Genomic DNA, 22911 nt, shown 5'->3' on the forward strand with positions numbered 1-22911 from the left:
CCATGAATCACAGCATGCCAGGCCACCCTGTCCATCACCAACTCCCGGAATTCACTCAGACTCACGTCCATCGAGTCAGTGATTTTTTAACTTAATTTTAACTTAATGCACATGTAAATATGTGTTGTGCATAAGGACACATGTGGGCTCTTTTAGAATTCGAACAAATCACAACTGAGGGCATGTTCATAGAGCTTTGCTTAAAATCTCATTAATTAGATCCGCACTTGCTCTCAGAAGCTAAAATAGAACCATGTTATAACAAACTATACTTCTACCACGCTTTATCCATAGCTATGTTCCTTCACAAGTAAGAGCTGCAGTCAGTATAAACCTGATATAATTGATCCTTTTTTGGACACAAATAATCTCCTAATAATAATAACATATAAAAAGAAAATAATCTGTAATCCCATGACTATAACAAAGCAGAGATTTTTCTTTAGAGTTTTTCCCCTGTTCTCATTCTTAGATCTTTAATACAGAGATGTAATCATCACATTAGATATGTTTTTCATTTTTTCCCCTTGTATTGTTATAAGTTCTTCCATATGCTAGCATTCATAGTTATTGTTTCAAACAGCTGCATATTCTGCTGTATGTTGATGTCTTGGTATGACTACTTTGTATGAGTTATTAAGCTGGTGCCTCAAATACCTTTTTTAATTTAAGGTTTTGTATGTTGTTCTGATAGAGCAAATATTCTATTAATGGTGGCACATTTCAAGCAAAAGTATATGTTTTTTTATTTTTAAATAGCTTACGGCAAAAATTAATTTTCAGTTCAATAAAGTATATGTTTGTAAGTTTTGTCATCTGCCTCTCGATTGATTGATGTGTAGGCTGAGGAGTTTAAGTGTTTGGTTTTGTTTTTGGTAGTTGTGTATGTGTGTATATGTGTGTGTGTTTCCTTTCAGAAGGGGAGGGTAATGTCTTCTGTTGGAATATGCACTCCACCCTCTTTGATAAGCTTGTGGTAAGATTTGCATCACGCCCCATGACAGTCATCTTCATAGCATTAAGCTCACAGCTCTTAGCTCCCATATGACGTGTGGAGGGTGGAGTGTATTGCAGTCATATTCACCTTTCATTTGTGTGTTTGATGTGGCATTTATATTAAGTAGGAGTAATTTTTTTTCTGATTTTTTTTCTTGTGTCACCAGTGCACCTATTCCATTCTTCCATCGCTGTGCTCCTGTGAACATTTCCTGCTATGCCAAGTTTGCAGAGGCCCTGATCACCTTTGTCAGTGACAATAGTGTCTTACACAGGCTGATTAGTGGAGTAATGACCAGCAAAGAAATTATATTGGGACTTTGCTTGTTATCACTAGGTAATTGTTTTTCTCATTATTAGCTATTACATAGTATTGCAGTAGAAGACTGTTCTTTTAACCAAAATATGAATACTGCTGGGGATACTTGTAAATTGTTTAACTTCCCATAGCCAAAATAATTGTTTCAGATTATATATAGTTATAAGTATACACATATTTTTTAAGGAATATATATATATATCTGAAACTCATTTCCCTTCCTTTTCCCTCATTGGAGAAAACTGGTATATTCCCAAAGTTTGGTTATTAAGTCTATAATAACATTTAGTATGATAAAAGGAGGCTTCTTTTAATGAATCAGCACCCCTTTGTTTTTAGTTATGATTCCAAAAGGCTTACTTGCTTATAAAAAGAGGTTATATATTCTCATATATTTCCATCAAAAAACATAAATTTCTGATAGGTTACATTTGGATTATATGATTTTTTCATTGCTACAATTAATGTTACTGTATTGCTGGAAAAATTAGGAAATCTCCACTTGTTAGCCAGTGAGTTTTTTGGTCAATAAATAGGTAATAAATAAATAAATGTGATTTTCAACTTGTAAGTTCCGTATATTATCCTAGAACTGTATGTAGCCATATCAGAATTTATAGAGTTTTTTAGCTGGGAGAAGTAAACTGTAGTAGGAACCAAAGAACTATTTCGTTATATACATAAAATGAGTGTTTATGCCTGTTAACACCAATTATAGTCATTGAGAAGACTAGCTGTATTTCTGTCTTGTCATTAGAGAGTATTTTCTTTTTGCTTAGGTAGTACTTGACTCAGTTGAAATAATGCTGTCCATATGAAAAGCTATTTCTGTGATATTTGAAACGCTCCCATCTGTTTTTGGTTCCTGTACATTTATTGCAAATGTGAGTACCTCAATAACATTACCTAGTCACAGATCCCAACCATTTAGTTGGCTTTGCAAATGGCCCAGGAAAATTTGACTATTAGTCTAGCCTTATGTAAAAAGTATTTGATTTCTGAAATAGTTGAATACTTGAACCAAGAAAAAAAATTCCAAACCTAGAAATGTAGTGCTAATAATGTTAAGTCATTGGAATTCCATTTTTTATTAGAATAGTTTTCTTTTTGAAGTTTAAGATCTTTATTCGTTTGTGAAACAAGACTTTAAATAATTAGAGATAAACAAATTATGATTTCCAGAAATGAAGTTCCCTACACAAGGGTTAAATCCTCTCAGTTTTTTGTTTTGAGATTTTTTTCACTAAAGATTTTGTCACATTGGGGTGGGTATAGGAGTTGGCTAAATAACTCAGCTAAGCTTTGCTCCTTTTTGAAGAGCTTCTCGATCAAGACTCCTGACCCGAGTTGAGAAGTAAGGTCAGGAATTTTGACTTCAGTCGTTTTCAGGATATTACTCTATAGAGTCAGACCATATCTTGGAGTTTTAGAGGAGAAAAAACTAGAAAAAGATAATATACCATCTGACTTGTTGGCCAAAACAAACATCCGAGAAGTTGGTCCTGAAGCACATAGATGACACAAGGAAATGTAGCATTTAATTTAACTGATCTCTGTCTATGTTTGGTAATTTTCTGGTCACGAACATGGCATGTCATTCTCTACACTTTGTGTGTGGTCATCTCTGTTTGCATGCGAGTTCTGGTGTCTTCTCGTGGTGAATCCACAACAGTTCTGTGCTGTCTTTGAGTCACCATATGCATTTGCATGTATTCTGTTCTGTCGTTTATAAACCCACAGTTAGGCGCTTTTGGTTTTAAGTGATGCTGTTCAAGGGACGCAAGTACTCAAGTCAAGGTACAAAAGCAGCCAATTTCCATTCTTACCAAAATTGGGGTCATGAACTTGTCAATAGCAACAAATTATTTTCCCTAGGAGAAAACAATTGAAAGAGTTTCTCTTATATTTTCTAATGTTTTCAAATGATATTCTGTGTGTCCTTTATCTTCCCTACAGTTCTGTCCATGATTTTGATGGTGATAATCAGGTATATATCAAGAATACTTGTGTGGATCTTAACATTTCTGCTCATCCTGGGTTCACTTGGTAAGCTACTTTTTCCTTTGTCACCCCTGATGTCATCTGTTTTATGTTTTCCTTACATTTATGCTTCCTTATTTTGTTTTCCCTATCTTTCTTTGCTGTATGAATTATGTTTTCTCTGGTTATTTTCACCCTTGCTTTGGATAGTATACATTTTATTTTTAGTTCTGCAGTTGGTAACCTATATATTTTCAGAAAATATTCTTCAATCTAGAATTCTATGGTTTTTAAAGGCTGAAAGGAAGCAGTATTTGTTGAGTCCTTCTCCCTTTAAATTTAGCATAGATTTTTCTACCTTTCTAATTCTATTTCTTTCTGCCCATTTGCACTTTTTGGCTCTTATTAAATAATTTGAGTGTTCATATTCAGGTTATTATTAAAGTTAAAATATTATTTGTTGTATTTTTTTAAAAGACTTTTGCTTACCTTTGCCTTAAGATTCTCCTTACTTGGTTTTAGTGATAACTGCTGGTCCTGTTTTTATTTTTTATTAGAGTATAGTTGATTTACAATGTTGTATTGGTTTCGGGTGTACAGCAGAGTGATTCAGTTATTCTGCTTCTATTTTTATAAAAGTCCATTCTTGAGTTCTTAATTTCAATTCATATTTGTTTTGACTAGAATCTGAGTTCAGTAATTTATTCATGAAGGACTTGTGGGTTGTATATATTCTGAATTCTTGGTTATCTAAGATTGCCTTTGTCATCATATGTGAATGTAAAATTGTTGCATATAAAATTCTTGAGATACACTATGTTGCTTTATATCTATACTTTATTTCGGAGAACTTTGACATCAGTCTAAGTTTGTTCCTTTGCCCATAACCTACCTTACTTACCAGATATTTATGTAATTTTTAACTTACAACTTAAAATCTTTGTCTAGTTCAGAATCCTAACTAAGTTTGCCTATGATCTCTTTTGGGAGGATCTTTTTTAACTTTGAAAAGTTTTCTGTATTTCTGTGCTTGATTATTGTTTCTATTCTAGTGGTTTTTGACTGAAGATTCTTGTTATTCCCCAGTCATCTACCAAATTAGCATTTTTAGTCCTTTTGTCATTTTCTTTACATTCAGGAAGAACTCTTCAAGTTTATCTGCTATATTCCTCAGTATCACTTCTGTACTTGATTACTTAATTTTGTTATTCCAATTTCATCTAATTTGTAGTTCTTCCTTCTCTCAACCATCATACTTTTCATTTCAGTTTGTAGCCTTCAAATCTAATTGGGTGCTAGATGATGTCTTAGTCAGATTGGACTGTTGTAGCAAAGCACCATAGCCCTATAAACCACAAACATTTATTTCTCAAAGTTGTGGAGGTTGGAGCATACAAGATCGGGGCACCAGCAGATTTGGCATCTGAAGGCTGACTTCCTGTTTCCAGCCATCTGATTGCTGTCCTCACACGGCAGAAGAGGGATAGGAGCTCCCTGAGGTCTCTTTTACAAAAAGGGCACTAATCGTATTCATGAGGGCTCCACTCTTATGACCCCTTCATCTTCTAAAGGTCCCACCTCCAAATACCACCACAGTGAGGATTAGGATTCGGTAGATGGATTTTGGGGAGACATAAGCATTCAGTTCATAACAGATGAATAGCTTTTAGAATAAAAGTAGATTTGAATCCTATCTGTTGTTCAGTTGCTCAGTTGTGTCAGACTCTTTGCAACCCCATGGACTGCAGCATGCCAGGCTTCCCTGTCCTTCACCATCTCCTGGAGTTTGCTCAAACTCATGTCCATTGAGTCAGTGATGGACTAGCTCTAGCTTGAATCTTAGCTCTCCCACTTACCAGATATGTGGCATTTGGCATGCTATTGAACTTCCCTAAATTTTCAATTTTATCATTTGTAAAGTGGCACTGATAATACCCACTTAATAGCATTGTAATTAAATGTAGTTACATCTATTTGTGCTAATTCCTGGCACAAATGGTTTTAGAAGTTTAAAGTTTAGAAGTTTAGAAGAACATAGAAGTTTAAATGGTTAATAAATGATATCTACTGTGGATGTTATGAACAATGTCCTTAATATCATAACAATTATCTTATTCTATATATTTTCCTATAACTTCAGCCTTTCTCTCAACTTTTTCTGTTTAGAGAGAATGTATTTTATTCCTGTTTTTGAGGATATTAAATAGTTTTCCAGGCAATTTTCTTGTACCTTCAAGATTCCAAAATGGAAGTAGTATTTCCCTTTCTCAGAAACATTTTCCATAGACTCAGTTGTTTTGCTTACTCATCTTCAGTAGAAGAAAAATTTATGCTTAATGTTTGCTTACAAATACTAAGGAATTTCCCTTTGACACTATTCACTCTTGACTTGAGTGCAGATGGATTGAGTTGATTTGCATAGATCTTAGCCCAGTGCTTCTCTCAGGCATTTCCCTTGTCCACCTAGATATATATGTACATGCCTCTACTCTGAACCTCCCATTTCCTTACCACAGCCTACAAGGCCTTACGGTATGATCTGGAAGCCAGCTCCTGCTCTACCCACATCTTTTATCACTTTTTCCGTTGCTCATTGCTGTGGCTATAATGGCCTCTTACTTTCTCTCCTGCTAGGTGTGGCCCCATCTCAGCATCTTAGAACTTGCTATTCCTTCTTGTCTGGAACACTCTTTCCTTAGTTTCATAGATTTGTTTTCTCCCTGTCTTTGATTCTTTTGCTCAGATATCATCTCACCCCAGAGAGGGCTTAGTTACCCATCATATATAAAATTGTACTGCTTTCCCAACACTAACACTTCTATCCCTCTTATTAAGCAGCTTTTTTTTTTAGGTTTAATATACTGTGGTTTTGGTTGTTTCCTTATTTTTTTTGTTCCCCCAAAACTGTATAAGCTCCGGAAGAGGTGATGTTGGGGGCTTGGTTTTTTACTGCTCTGTCCTCTGTCCTCAACTCCTGGGGGTTTTCCCAGGTGGCAAAGTTGGTAAAGAGTCTACCTGCCAATGCAGGAGACACCAGAGACATGGGTTCGATCCCTAGATCAGGAAGATCCCCTGGAGTGGAAATGACAACCCATTCTGGTATTCTTGCCCAGGAAATCCCATGGACAGAGAAGTCACAAAAGAGTCAGACATGACTGAGTATGCATGCATGCAGGCCTTAACCCCTAGAACAGTAGATGCTGCGGGCACTCAAAATATACCAAATGAATTGAATGAAGGTGTCTGATGCAGCTCTCTTATTTGGAGGCAGTTATGCCTCCCTCTTCCATCTAGAATCTCTGAGCAAGTGATAGAGATAAAAAGTCCCATTTCTAATACCCACTGCTATCAAACTGTCAAAGATTTCCTTTGTTCCTACCTATGGTAGGAACTACTCACTTGACCTTCATTTATTCATAGTATGAATATTTTATCAACTATGTGAGTGTGTCGTCACTAGGCACTGGGGTTATTGTACAACAGAGAAGATCTTTGCCTTCCTCAGCTTCATTGCTGATTTTTTTTTTTTAACTTTGGTTCTTTTTTTTTTTTTTGTCACAAAACTGCATGACATGTGGGATCTTAGTTGCCCAACCAGGGATCTAACCCATGCTCCCTGCCTTAGAAGTGTGGAGTCTTAACCACTGGATCACTGGGGAAGTCCCTTCATTGCTGATTTCTATGCCCTTTACTTGCTTTCCACACACTCCCTAGCTTAAACAGGTGCTGAGGCTGTCTTCAGTGACCAGTGCCTCTCAAGGGTATCTTTCCTTCCTGGGCTCTCTGTCAGCTTCAGAATTGATAATATAGTAAAAGAAAGTTCATTTGATACAGTTAAAGATTTGTAAGTGCGTAATGTGGAAGATGATAGTGGAGTCATTGGAGTTCCCCTTTGCTGGCAAAAAGTGACAGCCACACGCCTCCTAGCCAAATGGATTGTTGCTGTTAGTCCATGGTGAGGTATAGGAAGGGTCTAGAAAATTGAGGATTTATGTTACACATTTTCTTGTGCTGATTATTGCAAAATTGTTTCCTGTTTCCAGCTGGCACAGGTGTACTCTGGTGGCTGTATGCAAAGCAAAGAAAGTCTCCCAAAGAAACAGTTATTCCAGAACAGCCTCAGGTAGCTGAGGCCAATCTTCGGGCCCTCCTCATCTATGCCATTTCAGCAACCGTCTTCACGGTGAGTACAGGCCTCGGTGTGTCTTTCAGGTTTATGTTTTATTTATAGACCGTTAATGAAGCAGAAACTTACCCCTAGCTATTGCAAGCCTACCCTTGATCACTATTAGGTTAAATCTCTGTCCCATGGGGTATGACCTCCTCAGAAGTCTTCAGAGGCTTCGCTAATTGATGGGTGCTATTTGATGCGACATTTTGTTCGGCACTGTCTGCTTTTTGAGAGGGAATTTTCACCTAGAATATTAATTATCATTTTCTAGTAAGAACATATATCATACTGTCATGAAATAATGTAACTATTTTTAAAAAACAGTTCTCTTTATTATAGAAAAGTATATTAAGAAATAAGCCATCTCATGTTATTCTGTTTTTCACGAATTATTTTCCCACTTTTTTCCTTTTAAACTTTTTAACAACATTATTCCAAAAATATAGGTGAGCTTCACTAGTATAATTATTATACTAATTACAGTAAAATTATTAATTCACGTCGTTCAATAATCTATATTTATATTTTTGGTGTATCTCCCTCTCATATCTGATAAAAGGGGAAAAAAAATCTCAGTTTACTTCTTGGAGCAATCCCAAGCTTTTTATTGAGCATTAGAAACTAAAAACAAAGCCACTATAAAACCATTGGTTCCAAAAGATTTTTGTTTGCTATCATTGTGCAAATACTTATTAATGATCTTTTAAGTACATTTCTCTGTGCCAAGTGCCAGGGCAGAGTGGGGAGTGAATAAGTTTGACGTGAACCCTGCTCTTAAGGTGCTCATGATCCAATAAGGGAGAGGACGTACAAATACCTGTGCTTTTGTGATCATAGCATATGGTCTTCTCCCCAGTTTTCAAAATTTTATGAGTCTCATCCTGATGACAAGCAACATGTTTTGATTTGTAATAAGTAGACAAAGGAAAAGTAGCATTCTAGGATATGTTAATAATTTAGAAATTCTTCTATGTTTAGCTTTAAAGGACATTTTCAGTAAATAATGAAAAATGATAAGTGGAATTAAGAGTTATGTTAAAATTTTTCTACCATTGTTTTCGTTTTTACCAGTTAAAACAGCAGCTAGAACCTTCCCATCCATTTTCTCCATACAGGTTATCTTGTTCCTGGTCATGCTGGTGATGCGCAAGCGGGTTGCTCTCACCATTGCCTTGTTCCACGTGGCTGGCAAGGTCTTCATTCACTTGCCGCTGCTAGTCTTCCAGCCCTTCTGGACTTTCTTTGCTCTTGTCCTGTTTTGGGTGTACTGGATCATGACACTTCTCTTTCTTGGCACAGCCGGTAAGAAGACATGTTGCTGCTTTCTTTTAGCGATGAAACTGATTTGCATTAAAATATTTTAAAACATCAGAGAAATATAATTCTTAAGATGTTTATGGACTAAGGTCTGATAGCCATCAGAAATAACAGAGGTTATGGCTCTTCAATAACACATTACCTTTTTACAGAGGAACTTACTTAGCAGAAATAGACTTAGAGAACAAATGGTTGCCAGGGGTGAGAATGTGGGGAAGGGATAGTTTGGGAGTTTGGGATGGACACGTGCACGCTGCTATATTTAAAATGGATAACCAACAAGGACCTACTGTATAGCACAGGGATATGTTATATGACAGCCTGGAGGGGAGGAGAGTTTGGTGGGGAACGGATGCATGAGTACGGATGGATGAGTCCTTTCACTGTTTACCTGAAACTATCACAACATTGTTAATCTGCTATACCCCAATATAAAAAGGAAAGTTAAAAAAAAAAAAAACGCATTCCCTATTCATGATATTTAGATCTTCCCAGCAAAGTGAGTCTAAACCAGGTAGGGACCGAAATCATATCCAGTTTTGAGATGGTTGTGGATTTGAAGTAAGCTCCTGTCCTGACTCAGACATTTAGATTCATTCTGAGATGAACTAATGAATGCATTAGTGCTCCTCTGGAGTTGCCTCAAACTCCAGTGAAAGCCAAAGATCAACCTGCCTCCTTGGGGTTTTCTGGTTTGGAAATAACCTGAATCTATATAGAGCTAGTGGTGATACAGTTCATAGTTAGATGCTCGGACTTACTTGTAGCCATACTTAATATCAAAAGTTATGTGTCTAAATGGAATTAATTATGAAGAATGGTATAAGGATAATAAGCATATATGTAACTTCTCTGGTCATTCAACACACCACCAATTGAAAATAATATTAATTTCTGTACTTTGCTAATTTTATATCTGTAATTATTGGACAAGTAATAGCTCTTTAAGAAAACTGAAGTGTTGGAAAATTCATAACTAAACTAAATAACTGATAATGTGGTAAGAATTATATTCAAACAAAGCAACCTTTAAAAGCTATATATGTTCTTTGAGGAAAACTTAATGCTTGGTTTTACAGTATTCTGCTACACAACTTTTGAAGTGATAATTATTTTTGTCCCTTAATGAAATAAACACTGTGATCATAATGCCAGTGGTTTGGGGGTAGGGATATATTGTTGGAAACTAGCTTAATCTCCTAGATTTAATAGCCATGTTTTTTGGTTTATACTTTATGTGCTTCTTCTTTCCTTCTTTGATATTTTCCTAGGTAGTGCTGTTCAGAATGAACAAGGCTTTGTGGAGTTCAAAATGTCAGGGCCTCTGCAGTACATGTGGTGGTACCATGTGGTGGGCCTGATTTGGATCAGTGAATTTATTTTAGCCTGTCAGCAGATGACCGTGGCAGGAGCTGTGGTGACCTACTATTTTACTAGGTGAGAATTTATACTTGTCAGAAAACTTAAGTTGTAACAACATGGATGGACCTAGAGGGTATTATGCTAAGTGAAATAAGTCAGGCAGAGAATGTCAGATACCTGTATGATTTCACTTACATGTGGAATCTAAAAAACAAAACAAATAAACATAACAAATAGACTCATGTGAAATAGACTCAAATGAAAGTCACTCAGTTGTGTCTGACTCTTTGCAACCTCATAGACTATACAGTCCATGGAATTCTCCAGGCCAGAATACTGGAGTAGGTAGCCTTTCCCTTCTCCAGGGGATCATCCCAACCCAGGGATCAAACCCCGGTCTCCTGCATTGCAGGTGGATTCTTTACCAGCTGAGCCACAAGGGAAGTGCAAGAATACTGGAGTGGGTAGCCTATCCTTTCTCCAGCAGATCTTCCTGACCCAGGAATCGAACTGGGGTCTTCTGCACTGCAGGCGGATTCTTTACCAACTGAGCTGTCAGGGAAGCCTCATAGATACAGAGAAAAATCAAGTGACTGCCAGAGGAGGGGTCGAGGCTGTGAGTGAAATAGGTGAAGGAGATTAAAAGGTACAAAATTCTAGTTACAAAAAAAAATGAATGATGATGGGGATGAAAAGTCTCACATGGGGAATATGGGCGATAATACTGTGATCATTTTGTATGGTGACAGATGACAACTAGACTTATTGTGGTGATCATTTGTAATGTGTAGAAATAGTGAATCACTATGTTATATATGCAGAACTAACATAGTATTGTAGGTCGATTATACATCAATTTAAAAAAAAAAAGCAAGAAAAAAGAAAAGAAAACTTAAGATAATCTAAGTAATTATGCCTGAAGGAAATGGAACTGAGGCTGTTAAGAGTTTAATTTCTTTAAGAAGTAAGTGGAACTCAATATGACAAAATGTGTAGTTGATAATTCTGTGAGGTAGGAAAATGGGAGGTCATTATTTTATTCTTTATTCTCTTCTGTAACTTTCTTAAACATTGATTAGAATAGCAGGTCATGCTACACTTAAATTACATTTATCAGAAAAATAAATCTAGTTAGTGTCTTAAGTATTGGGTTAGCCAAGAAGTTCTTTTGGGTTTTTCCACATAAGATGGTATGGAAAAAGCTGAGTGAACTTTTTGGTCAACCCAGTATTTTTGCTTATATAAGGATCTAGCACAGGTTACCAAGTCTTTAATTTGTATGGATCAGAAAAGGTGTTGTGACTTCCTTTCCTAATTTCAGAGCTAACTATGCACTACAGTAGGCCTGACAGTTTTCCATTAAAATGAAGTGCCAAGTCTAACATCTTTCTATGTTCCATTATCTGATTATGTAAATACCGCCATAACTATTTACTAGTAAGAGCTTTCAAAGCAGTTTTATTTAACTTAAAGTATTAGAGCATAAGAACCCCATGAAACTACCATAAAGAAATGAAGCATTAATTTTACATGATACATCTGAAACGCTTGTAGTTACTTTGCTATTTTGCCATAGAACTAGAATAAGGAAAATGAACTAATTTTTCACTCTTTTTTGAACTAAATCTTTTCTGTGTTTCTATCCTGGTCAAGCCTTTAATTGTCTGTTTGGTCATTTTTTAAACAGGGATAAAAGGAATTTGCCATTTACACCAATTCTGGCATCAGTGAATCGCCTTATTCGTTATCACCTTGGTACTGTGGCAAAAGGTTCTTTCATTATCACGTTAGTCAAAATTCCACGAATGATCCTTATGTACATTCACAGTCAGCTCAAAGGAAAGGTAAGGAAAAACCTTTTCTGGACTTTGTGTGGGCACATTCCAGATCTCAGTTCTGCACGTAGCAAAATTCCCAATGATATTAAGTCCAAGTGTGAATGTTTTCTTCCATGTCCTTGCCAAGTGGAATCTAATTCAGTCTCCTTATTTCCCACTCTCGTACTCATATGCTCTGGCAAAATGTATCTAATCACAGGTTTCCCCAAATATCCTGTGCTTCTATTCCTCTGTGTGAATCCACACTTTCCTCCTTGGAACCCTCCTTCCTGTCCTTAACTGCGGAAACAACATGCATTTCTGCATGCTGCTGCTGCTGCTAAGTCACTTCAGTCGTGTCGCATTTCTGCATAGCTTAGCTCAAATGCCCCCTCTTCCTAGAAACCTCCCCTGAGTCCTCTAACCTCCCAAGTGGCATCTTCTCTCTCTCTTCTCCACTCTCATGGCACTTATATGCAATAGGTACTAAGTAAATGTTGGATTGAAATGATTAAAAATAATTCAACCATTACATTTTGAGGGAAAAAAGGATGAGTGTGGAGGCTTTAAAGCATAGGTTGTGATTTTTCTTAATTTTTACTTTTCTAAAATTTATATGCTACCTGGTATGGTTTGATTCTTTGGTCTTTAATTATTTTCATTATTCATTCTTTCCAGGAAAATGCTTGTGCTCGATGTGTGCTGAAATCTTGCATTTGTTGCCTTTGGTGTCTTGAAAAGTGCCTAAATTATTTAAATCAGGTAAAAGATTTTAAAAATACATCTAACACTCACTTTCAAAGATAGGTTCATTGTTTCTTCTTTCAAGATAAAGTTTTTGAGTTTAATTGAAAAATGTTTTTTTCTCATGGTGTTGTACATTGTGCCTTAATCAAGTATAACTATTTTAATCATATTCTTATTTTGAAACACAATATATATTCTTCCCAAAGCTTATTATTGCAGGAGACCCCAGTTTAATTCCTGGGTCAGGAAGATCCCCTGCAGAAGAGATAGGCTACCCACTCCAGTATTCTGGCCTGGAGAATTCCATGGACTGTATAGTCCATGGGGTCACAAAGAGTCAAACACAACGGAGTGAAATTAATTGTAATACATGGATAAATTTCCTTAGAGTCCATCTTTCAGGAAAATCATTTATCTTTTATCCCTTAATTCACATTTTATCTTTGATTTTCCCTGAGAATCGTGTCTACCCTAGCCATTGTTCTTTAATTCATTTAATGTTGTTTGAAAGCTTTAGTGAAAAGTTGTTGTGACGCTTACTCCTTTTTTGCAACTGTCTACTATTGTTCAAAATTAACATGCCATGGGGTTTTTTTGTTTTTGCTTTATCCAGCTGCTGAAGACTGTGGTACTGGCCTGGAAAATACTAGCAATGAAAGTGCTATTTCTGAGGTCAAATGGAGGGATTGATACTTATGGAGTAACAGAGGAGTGGCTTGGTCCTCTGTCTTTCTGTATCTGAGCATGTAGGACTCTCACTGTGAAGCACTCTTTTCATCTTGAGTTGTTTTTCTTAACCACTTTTCTCCAGCCCCTAAAAATCAATTCTAATGTACTGATGCCCTTATCTAATAGACCACAGATAAAAATTGACTTTCTCACCATTAACCTTTAAGTGATTGAAGAGTAGCATTGCACTGTCCATTCACTCACACGTAGTCAAAGGGAGGGAGTCCTGTGGTGATGGTGTTGAGCATGCCTGGAGTCTGCTTTATTGGAGTTCTATGATTAATGTGAAGAAGTAGATTTCACTTTTCATTAGCAAAATACATTCCTGAGGTTCATAATACTCTTCGGATGTAAAGTATTGGGAAGGTCATTATTAAAATAACTAGGAACAGCCACAACATTCTGCAAAATTATGTTTTTTAAAATTTGGTTTTGGAACAAGTCATCTTCATCAAAAAAGTTGATGGATGCAATAACGATAATCATCATTACATTTTGTATCCGTCACTAAATAGTTTATATTCAGAGAGATGCGCTAACCTCAGCTGTGTGTTTTCGCTTCCCATAGGCACCTTTTGCTCTCACAGTTTCCAAAATGTGCAGAAAATAACTTCCTTCCAATGTCTTACTAGCTCCTATTGGTCTTTAATGATTCTTCCTGAGCACCACCTCCAAGAAACTTTCCCTCATTACCAGCTCCTCCTCTGACATTGCACAATATCAGTTCATACCTCTCTGAAAACACTGGGAGCACTGTATAAGAGTTGTCTGCTTACTTTATCTCCTCCTTTAGACTTTTAGCTCCTTAAAGACAGGATCTTATTTTTGTCTCTGTGGAAACTTCCATAGTGCCTAGTATACAATAGGTGGTCTTTAAATGTTTTTTGAATGAATGATTAGTCACCAAATATTTGGACTAAAAAAGATTAAGCGAATGATATAAAACTGTAAGGAACTCAAAAAGGATAAGTGCTAAAGGAAGGAAACAAATCTCATGATATCAAGATGGTAACCAGGTGAAAACATATATAAAGTTTTCAGCTCATTCCAAGCTAAACAGTAGTCAGCAATTTAGTCCTAATAGTCCTGTGATGTATATCCAAACTACAAGTTGGTGTTTCTTATACAAGTTTTGTCCATTTTGCATCTTCAAGAGGTAGGCATGATGCTTGAAGATTCAAGGAGAGCATTGACATAGTAGCAAACCAATTATGGGAGTGAAGGTTTAGGGAGAGTGATTCTAAACTCATACTTGGAATATGAAGTATTCTAGTGTGGAGACTGGTTACCATTGGAGCGTCATATCTCTTGTTTTCATTGAAATGTTGAGATGAGGTCAATATATTAAAAATATTAGAATACTTCTTGCCGTAACAGATTAATTTTAAGCATAAGTACCAGTTGCCAGTGGAATTTTATAACCCTTGTTCCTGTGAAATGTTTCAGAGCAGGATGGGCACCCATCTGTTTGAAGTACTTAACATGATGGGGATAATGGTGGTACTAAATCAATGAGCTCTGGAGACTTTTCTAAAATTTGAGAAAGCAGGGTATAAGTGTATGATCTGCTAGTTTTAGAAGAGACAGTTTAATACTATCACACGCAGTCAGCAGGTATAACCTTAGTGCTCTGCTACAGGTGTGAAGCCACAGTAGAAAGAGCCCAGATGTTGAAGATGTGTTTCCTTCCCTAGCAAGCTCGGTGAAACCTCTGAGTCTCAGTTTCCTTCTTCAGTAAGTGGAAAAAATATACCTGTCCTCATAGGCTTTAGGTTAGGATGAAATATAATGCAGATAAGTCAACTCTTACAGTGTCTAGCTTTTGGTAGACACCTAGTAAGTGTTATTATCACTCTTTCCCTACCCCATTTTATTTATTTATAAAGAACTCGCTGTGTTTTACTCTAAGATAACAGAGCTGTGACAAAGAATTCAAAAGTTAGTTCTATAATGTGTCTTTTCTCTGACAGTAAATGTAATATAAAATACTGAAGAGTTTGGAAAACCAAAACAAGAAAAAAACATCACCCATGATCTCACCGTCTAACCTAACACTTTTGTTACCAGCAAAATGGCAACTCAGTCCTTGACCTCCCGAAGGAAAGAATTCAATCAAAAGATATAGAACACTTTTAAGCAGCAGAAATTTTATTAAGCAAAGCGAAAGTACACTCCCCAGAAAGAAAAGGAGAGTGAGCTGTGTGGAAACTAGAAGCAGCCCTCCAGCTGGGCATAGGGTTGGTTTTTCAAAGTAGTGGCAAGTCCCTCCGTGTGTCCTGCATCATTTGACACGTTGATTGTCAGTTTTAGGTTATATAACTTTTCTCCTTGTGTGCAAGCACTTACTCACAAGCAGCCAAGCAAAATCCATGCAGGGGCAGGGCGGGGGGGGTGGGGAACCGGGACAAATCCTGCAATACTGCTACTGCTAAGTCGCTTCAGTCGTGTCCGACTCTGTGAGACCCCATAGACAGCAGCCCACCAGGCTCCCCTGTCCCTGGGATTCTCCAGGCAAGAATATTGGAGTGGGTTGCCCTTTCCTTCTCCAGTGCATGAAGGTGAAAAGTGAAAGTGAAGTCGCTCAGTCCTGTCCGACTCTGAGCGACCCCATGGACTGCAGCCTACCGGGCTCCTCCGTCCATGGGATTTTCCAGGCAAGAGTGCTGGAGTGGGGTGCCACTGCAATACTAGTTTATTACAAATACAGAATAATGAACCCCAGGTTATACTGTGTCACCTTTTAGGGTTTTAGGGCTTGGTGTGCCTGCACCAACATGTGATGGAAGGTTTTATCTTATTTGGGCTTGATAAGTCTGGAAATTTAACTGTCTTAACCGCAATTACGGGAGGATCTCTGGGCATGTTCTGATCACCAGTGTCCAGGTCAGGGAGGGAAAGATGGCCCCATCCAGGATGGAGCAGGGACCCACTTGTGTCTGACTAACTACTTAACACTTTCATTAGCTTTGAGAATAAGTTTGCAGTATTTTACTTCAATTAATGTCTGATAAGCTCTGAACCTCATATGTAAAGTAGGGCTAACAATAGTGTTTACGTTGCCTGTTACCATGAGTATGAAGAGTATGGTGCTCTGAGCATGGGCTTAGACACAGCAAGTCTTCAGTGAGTGGAGAATCTTACTCTGTAGTAATGCCCACAGTTACCTTCTTTTATATTTTTATAATGTACATCAATTTTTATCACTGACACAGTGGACATGGGTTTGGGTGGACTCCAGGAGTTGGTGATGGACAGGGAGGCCTAGAGTGCTGCGGGTTCATGAGGTCACAGAGTCGGACGCGACTGAGCAACTGAACTGAACTAAACTGAATTTTTATTTTCTCTTGTCAAGTCTGTTTAACTTTTCCTTCGTGGTTTCTCTCTTGGCTTTTCTACTTAGAAAAGTTTTCCCCACTTGAATATCAAATAATTATTCTACCTTTTTTTCTTGTAGTCCTTTAGAGGTTTCCCTTCTTTGAAAAAAGTTTACCTGGGATTCAATCAGTTGTTCCAGGACCAATTAATGATTAATCTATCCCTTCTTCTGCAGTGAAATGTCAATTCAATTATGTATTAAATTCTTATATATTGTACTTAATTCTGTCTTTGGGCTTTTTTTTTCTGTAACATTGATTTGTCTATTCTACCAGTACTGAGTTTTTGTTTGGTTTGGTATGGGTTTTTGTGTTTATTTGTTTTTAATTTTTTTTGAAATATAGTTGATGTGCAGTATTATATAAGTTACATGAATATAGTACTGAAATATTTATTATAGTTTCATTATATATCTCAGATGTCTTGTGGGGCAAATCTCTTGCATTCTTATTTTTCAAAAACTTCTTGTATAATCACCTGTCTATTCTCTGAGGTTATCTTTATTCAATGGAGTACAGTGAAATAATAATACCAATTACAATGCCAGCTATCATTTCCTGAGCACTTATCATGTGCCAGGCAGTGTGGCTCACATTCACATGCAGAATCTCTCATTTGGAGTTTGGGTTTTTGTAATACTCTTTGGAAATGGTTAACAATGAGTCGGTTAATGTCACTTTACATCATTTTCCTCCTGTATGCCAACATCCAACCTGAGATATCTCCCTGGCAGTCCAGTGATTAAGAATCTACTTTTCAGTGCAGAGGAGGTGGGTTGGATCCCGGGGGACTAAGAGCCCACATTCTGCAGAGCAACTAATCCTATGCACCACAACTATTGAACCTGGACACCACAACTAGAGACTCAGTGCGCTACAGTGAAACGTCTGTGTGACACAGCAAAGATCCCGTGTGCTGCAACTAAGACCCGACACAGCCAAGATAGATAAATACATTTTTTAAAAAAAAGAAAACTTGAAACTTGAGGTTAAAAGCCTTGAGTGGAAATGGACAACATAAACCCCTGAAGGGCCACTTGAGGTTCATTACATCCTTCACGTGACTGAGTGCAGCAGCCAGGGTCCAGAGCTATAGGGAGCAGTAGAGAGTGGTCAACTGCAGAGCTCATGTTCCATCCAAAGAAGGCTGTCACCACTTAGCTCTAATATACCTTTGCCATGTGAGAATTTATAGACAGTTTCCAACTCTTCAGTTTTCTAAGAGAAGCCAGAATTCTGGATGTTTGCATTTTATCTCTTGCTATTAAAATGTTTACAACTAATAAAAAAAGAATAATTCTGAGTGAGCCAGAGCAAACATTGTATAGTCTTTGGGCCACATATCATCTGTTGTCTGTAGGCCACCAGTTGGTCGCCACTGCTGTGGAGAATACAGAGGATAATAGACAGGAGTGTTGACATGGAAGTGGGGTAGACCAGAGTCATTGTGCAGCACCATATGAAATTCCATAGTCCCCAGCTATGTACCAAGCAGTGTGGAAAATACAGTTGGCTTCAAAAAAGAGCTTTATGAATGGATAAAGAAGATGTGGTGTGTGTGTATATGTATATGTATATATACGTATATATGTATATATGTGTACATATATGTGTGTGTATACATATATACACATATATGTATACATATATATATATACACATATATATACACACACATAATGGAACATTTCTCAACTATAAGAAAAAGATGAAATAATGCCATTTGAAGCAACATGGATGGACCTAGAGGTCATCATGATAAGTGAAGTAAGCCAGACAGAGAAAGGCAAATATGATATAATATTGTTTATATGTAGAATCTTAAGCAAATATAAGTGAATTTTTAAATGATACAAATGAACTTATATACAAATCAGAAATAGACCCACAGACATGGAAAACAAACATTGTTACCAAAGAGGAGAGAGGGGGAGAGAGAAATTGGAAGTTTGGGATTAAAGCACACTACTATATATAAAATATGTAAGCAGCAAGGACCTACTGTATAGCGCAGAGAACTATATTTGATATTTTGTAATAACCTAAAAGGGAAAAGACTCTGAAAAAGAATATATATACATATATATGAATCACTTTGCTGTACACCTGAAACTAACACAGTATTGTAAATCAACTATACTTCAATTTAAATAAAAAGAGCTTTAGATTTTTTTAAAATAGGCCATTAAATATATATAGCATAGGTGCTAGAGTTTTGCGGATAAACAGAGTGAACCATGAACCGCTTTTTGTTTCTGCACGTGCTTATCTTGATGTGACAGGAAAGTAATTGTACATCTAATGGAAAAGTATAAAATTCTCTTTAAGTAGAAGGATTGTTCCAACTAGAATCTGTTTCTTTTGGGCATTGAATTACTCAGGTCTTGGTTTACTTGGACATTATTTGAAGATAGTACATTTAACACTGGAGGGCATCTGTTCTCCAGCTGATAAACCCCTAAGATTATAAAGCTTTTCTACATGGTATGAGTGGGAGTTATTTTTTGAGCACCTACTTAAATCCCTGATAGTACACTAAGCACTTTATATATATTATCACTTTCTCCAACTCTGTAAGGAAGGTGCATTTCCTCTATTTTATACATGAAAACATTGAGTCTGGTAACTTGTAGCAGATCACATGATCTACTACGTGTTTCAAATGGAAGTTTCAAATCTAAGTTTGCCTGGATCGTGCCATGACTACACACTGCTTCCTACAGTTGACCCTAGAACAACAGCTTTAGATCGTGTGAGTCCATCAGAGATGAACTTCTCACCCTGGCAAGAGGGATTTAATCTAAAGGGAGGAGGAGTGAGGCGAATGATGGGGAGTGGGAGGCATGTGCATTAATCCAGGGAAGGGGCAGGGCTTTTTCAAGGGAGTGGGGTGCTACCCCCTTTTTATCTTGTTTTGGTCATTAATATATGGTATTGGCCACCAGTGGGTGTATTGTTTAATATGTGACTGTATTAAACAATACACTTTTAATTAATATGTGAATGTATTAAACAATACATTTTTTATGATGAAAAAATTATGGGGGTCCACTTATATGGGAATTTTTAAAAATACATACTACATACTCTAGTACAACACAGTCCGCTGTTGATTGAATCCATGGCTGCAGGAACCATAGATAACAGAGACTATAAAGTTAGTCTTGGAGAAGGAAATGGCACCCCACTCCAGTATTCATGCCTGGAAAATCCCATGGATGGAGGAGCCTAGTAGGCTATAGTCCATGGGGTTGCAAAGAGTCAGACACGACTGAGCGACTTCACTTTTTTTTTTATACAGTTAGTCTAAGTGGTTGGCAGAAAGTTCAGAGAACACGTATTAGCCACAAGGGACTCAGAATTTCTTAAGAACCCTGGCATGAATCCTTTAGACTAAGAGCTGTAGGAGAGGGAATTGACAACTGTCTGAAAGAGTTGGCACCCCGACCCCTGTGTTGTTCAAGGTCAAATGTATACATGCTTTTGTACAACTTAAAGAAAAGGAATTGTTATAGAGAATATTCAAGCTTTCTGCTATAAATTGCTGAAAGCAGCTTTCTGCTGAAACTGTTTCCTATTTTAAACTAAGACAAGTGGTAGTTTTTATGCAGTCTATTTAAATTAAGATTTACAACATATTTTTAATTCTGGCCCTTAAAAAGTTGGAGTATTTAGAACCAAACTGAGTGAAATATATGGTATAGATTGGACTTTGTGCTTCCTCCATCCCTCACTCAAAATGCAAAAGGGATCATTTGGATTACCGTTGCCCCTATTTAATGTATGATGGTCCACATGTAGAGATGTACTTATCTGTTCCCCTTTTCCTACTGTTGCTATCTAGCTTGCCCTATTAAGTGGGTTATTATGTTAAGATTTTAAACTTTAAGAGAATTTCTAGGTCCTTAAATGAAGAAAAGAAAGAAGGTGTGAAAGTATAGAATCTGTGCTCTGGGACCTATGACCAGGCAGGCCTGGGGACCAGTACTTTTCACTATAACCTTTCACACAAAAGTACACACACCAGGGACCGCTTGGGCTAATAGGCATCCTTTTATAAGGATTTCTGGATGGTGATCATCTTTCATGTTGCTTCTGAGAATTGAGTCCTGCCAGCGAGACTTAAAGAATTGAGTCTTTAAGCCTGTGTCCTGCCTGAGCAGATGTTGGGCACAGGCTAAATGTTAATCATTGATGACTCTCTGTGGGCAATTTAGCTCAATATCAGGAAGGCAATCTGGGAAGAAGGTGAGTGGGCTCTAAAAATCTCAACTAAGTCATCAGCAAAAAGCTCAGAGAAAGCTTATTAGCCACAAAGGACTCAGAATTTCTTGAGAACCCTGGTGTGAATCCTTTAGACTAAGAGATATAGAAGGAGAGGGAAATTTCAATGGCCTGCTATGATCTTTAGCACATTTTTCTTCCAAAAGAGATCATCTTGACCTTTGTGTATCACATGCAGCTCATCTTCTTGCCTTGGGAGTAGGAAAAAGTTTATAAAATACCCACTTTTTTCAGTTAGGTTAACTATAAAAGAGTTGCATAGATCTGTAGGAATATTGCCAAGAAGGCTGAATTTCTATGAGCACATCCAACCCCGGAACCAAGGAATGGAGAAAAGAAATCACTGCTGCCTCCTTTCATGTCTACAAATAGCCTTTTGCTTTAAAAGTAGATCAAATGGGTGGAGATGGTTGGAGGAGGGAGAAAAGAAGCAGCAGAGGAAGAAGAATAATTCCCAAGTAAAGTGAAGCTCTCAAAATTAATGAGAGCAGCAAAAAAAACTTTTGTTGTTTAGTTTGGAAACATTGGGCCTGCTCTTAGACTCAGCTGGCCTGATGATAACAGAAGAGAGAGATTGGAAGTATGTGGATCCTCTCGGTCCTGCCTCTTCTTTCAAGGAAAGTTATGTTCAAACTGAAAAGGGGAGTACAACATAGTTAAGCATTGTTGGTCTTCATTTAAGGGGTGAGATTTAAGACAACACCCAGTTATTTTAAATGGGTTATCCAGTATCCTTGATTCTAGGCATTATAATGATGCTTTTTTACATCAACATTAATTATGTGTGTGTGTGTGTGTGTGTGTGTGTGTACATACATAGATAGTATGTGTGTAGTTAATATGGTAGGGTATTTTACCCTACTGACTTATTGGAAAAGCCCCTGATACTGGGAAAGATAGATGGTAGGAAGAGAAAGGGATGATAGAGGACGAGATGGTTGGATGGCATCACCGACTCAATGGACATGAGTTTGAACAAGCTTCAGAAAATAGTGCAGGACAGGGAAGCCTGGCGTGCTGCAATCCATGGGGTCACCAAAGAGTCGGACACGACTGAGCGAATGAACAACAGCACAATATATTACTATCTTGTGCTCATAGCTCTTATCTCAAAAGCTAATATATACAATATTTTAAGGAACTCATACTATTAAGTTGTCCTGGTAGCACTCATCTGCTGCTTTTCCACTTTATGCTGTCATTGGCCAGTGCTTCCTATCAGTTAAAAGACAGCAGGCACCAAAGAGTTAATTACCTAACTGCAGTGGTTCACATTTCCTAATCTTCTATAAAACTTCTTTTGAAACATTTTGCGAATAGCCTCATGACATCAAAATAAACTGTGCTTTTGATCTTATGTAACAGTAACTCGGCTAAAAATGATACAGAACTTTCTAAGCCTGATCTATTCTCAAGGAACCCAGAGTAGTTCCGAATTCTCACCGGTTCCGTACTCACCTAAAAAATGAACTACAATAACAAACAAACCCAAAACAAAACAAATAAAAACAACCAAACAAGCCCCATTAATAATTTATTTTAGGGCAGAGTTTTCAAACTGCTCCCTGTGGGCTAAATATGTACTTCAGTACATAAGTTTTATTGGAACACAGCTATGTTCATTAATTTACAAACTGTTTTGGCTGTTTTACGTTATGATGGCAGAACTGAGCAATTGTGGCAGAGACTATATGGTCAACAAAGCCAAAAATATTCACTATCTGGTCTTTTACCAAAAATCTTTGTTGCCCCTCCTCTAGAGTAACGTTAAGAATCAACACCAACCTCACTTACAGTCTAGAGAACCCACCTTCT

The 22911-nt window shown here is 37.2% G+C and overlaps 1 protein-coding gene across 6 annotated transcripts in view; it reads left to right on the forward strand.

Annotated features, from left to right (window-relative positions):
- SLC44A1 (solute carrier family 44 member 1) overlaps positions 1 to 22911 on the forward strand; it is a 251700-nt gene that overhangs the window by 137165 nt on the left and 91624 nt on the right. For 5 of the 6 annotated variants that reach the window (XR_008713846.1, XM_055579208.1, XM_055579207.1 and 2 more), the window contains exons 6-12: positions 1164 to 1333; positions 3272 to 3361; positions 7339 to 7478; positions 8582 to 8768; positions 10055 to 10220; positions 11833 to 11989; positions 12641 to 12724. Coding sequence is in view for 5 of the 6 variants with exons in the window: in XM_055579208.1 (XP_055435183.1) it covers positions 1164 to 1333; positions 3272 to 3361; positions 7339 to 7478; positions 8582 to 8768; positions 10055 to 10220; positions 11833 to 11989; positions 12641 to 12724 (994 nt within the window). In the remaining variant the exon portion in view is untranslated. Of the gene's footprint in view, positions 1 to 1163; positions 1334 to 3271; positions 3362 to 7338; positions 7479 to 8581; positions 8769 to 10054; positions 10221 to 11832; positions 11990 to 12640; positions 12725 to 13322; positions 15819 to 22911 lie in introns of those variants that run through there. The other variant, XM_055579212.1, reaches the window with a different exon arrangement.

Source organism: Bubalus kerabau, chromosome 4, assembly GCF_029407905.1.
Source record: "Bubalus kerabau isolate K-KA32 ecotype Philippines breed swamp buffalo chromosome 4, PCC_UOA_SB_1v2, whole genome shotgun sequence".
Lineage (NCBI taxonomy): Eukaryota > Metazoa > Chordata > Mammalia > Artiodactyla > Bovidae > Bubalus > Bubalus kerabau.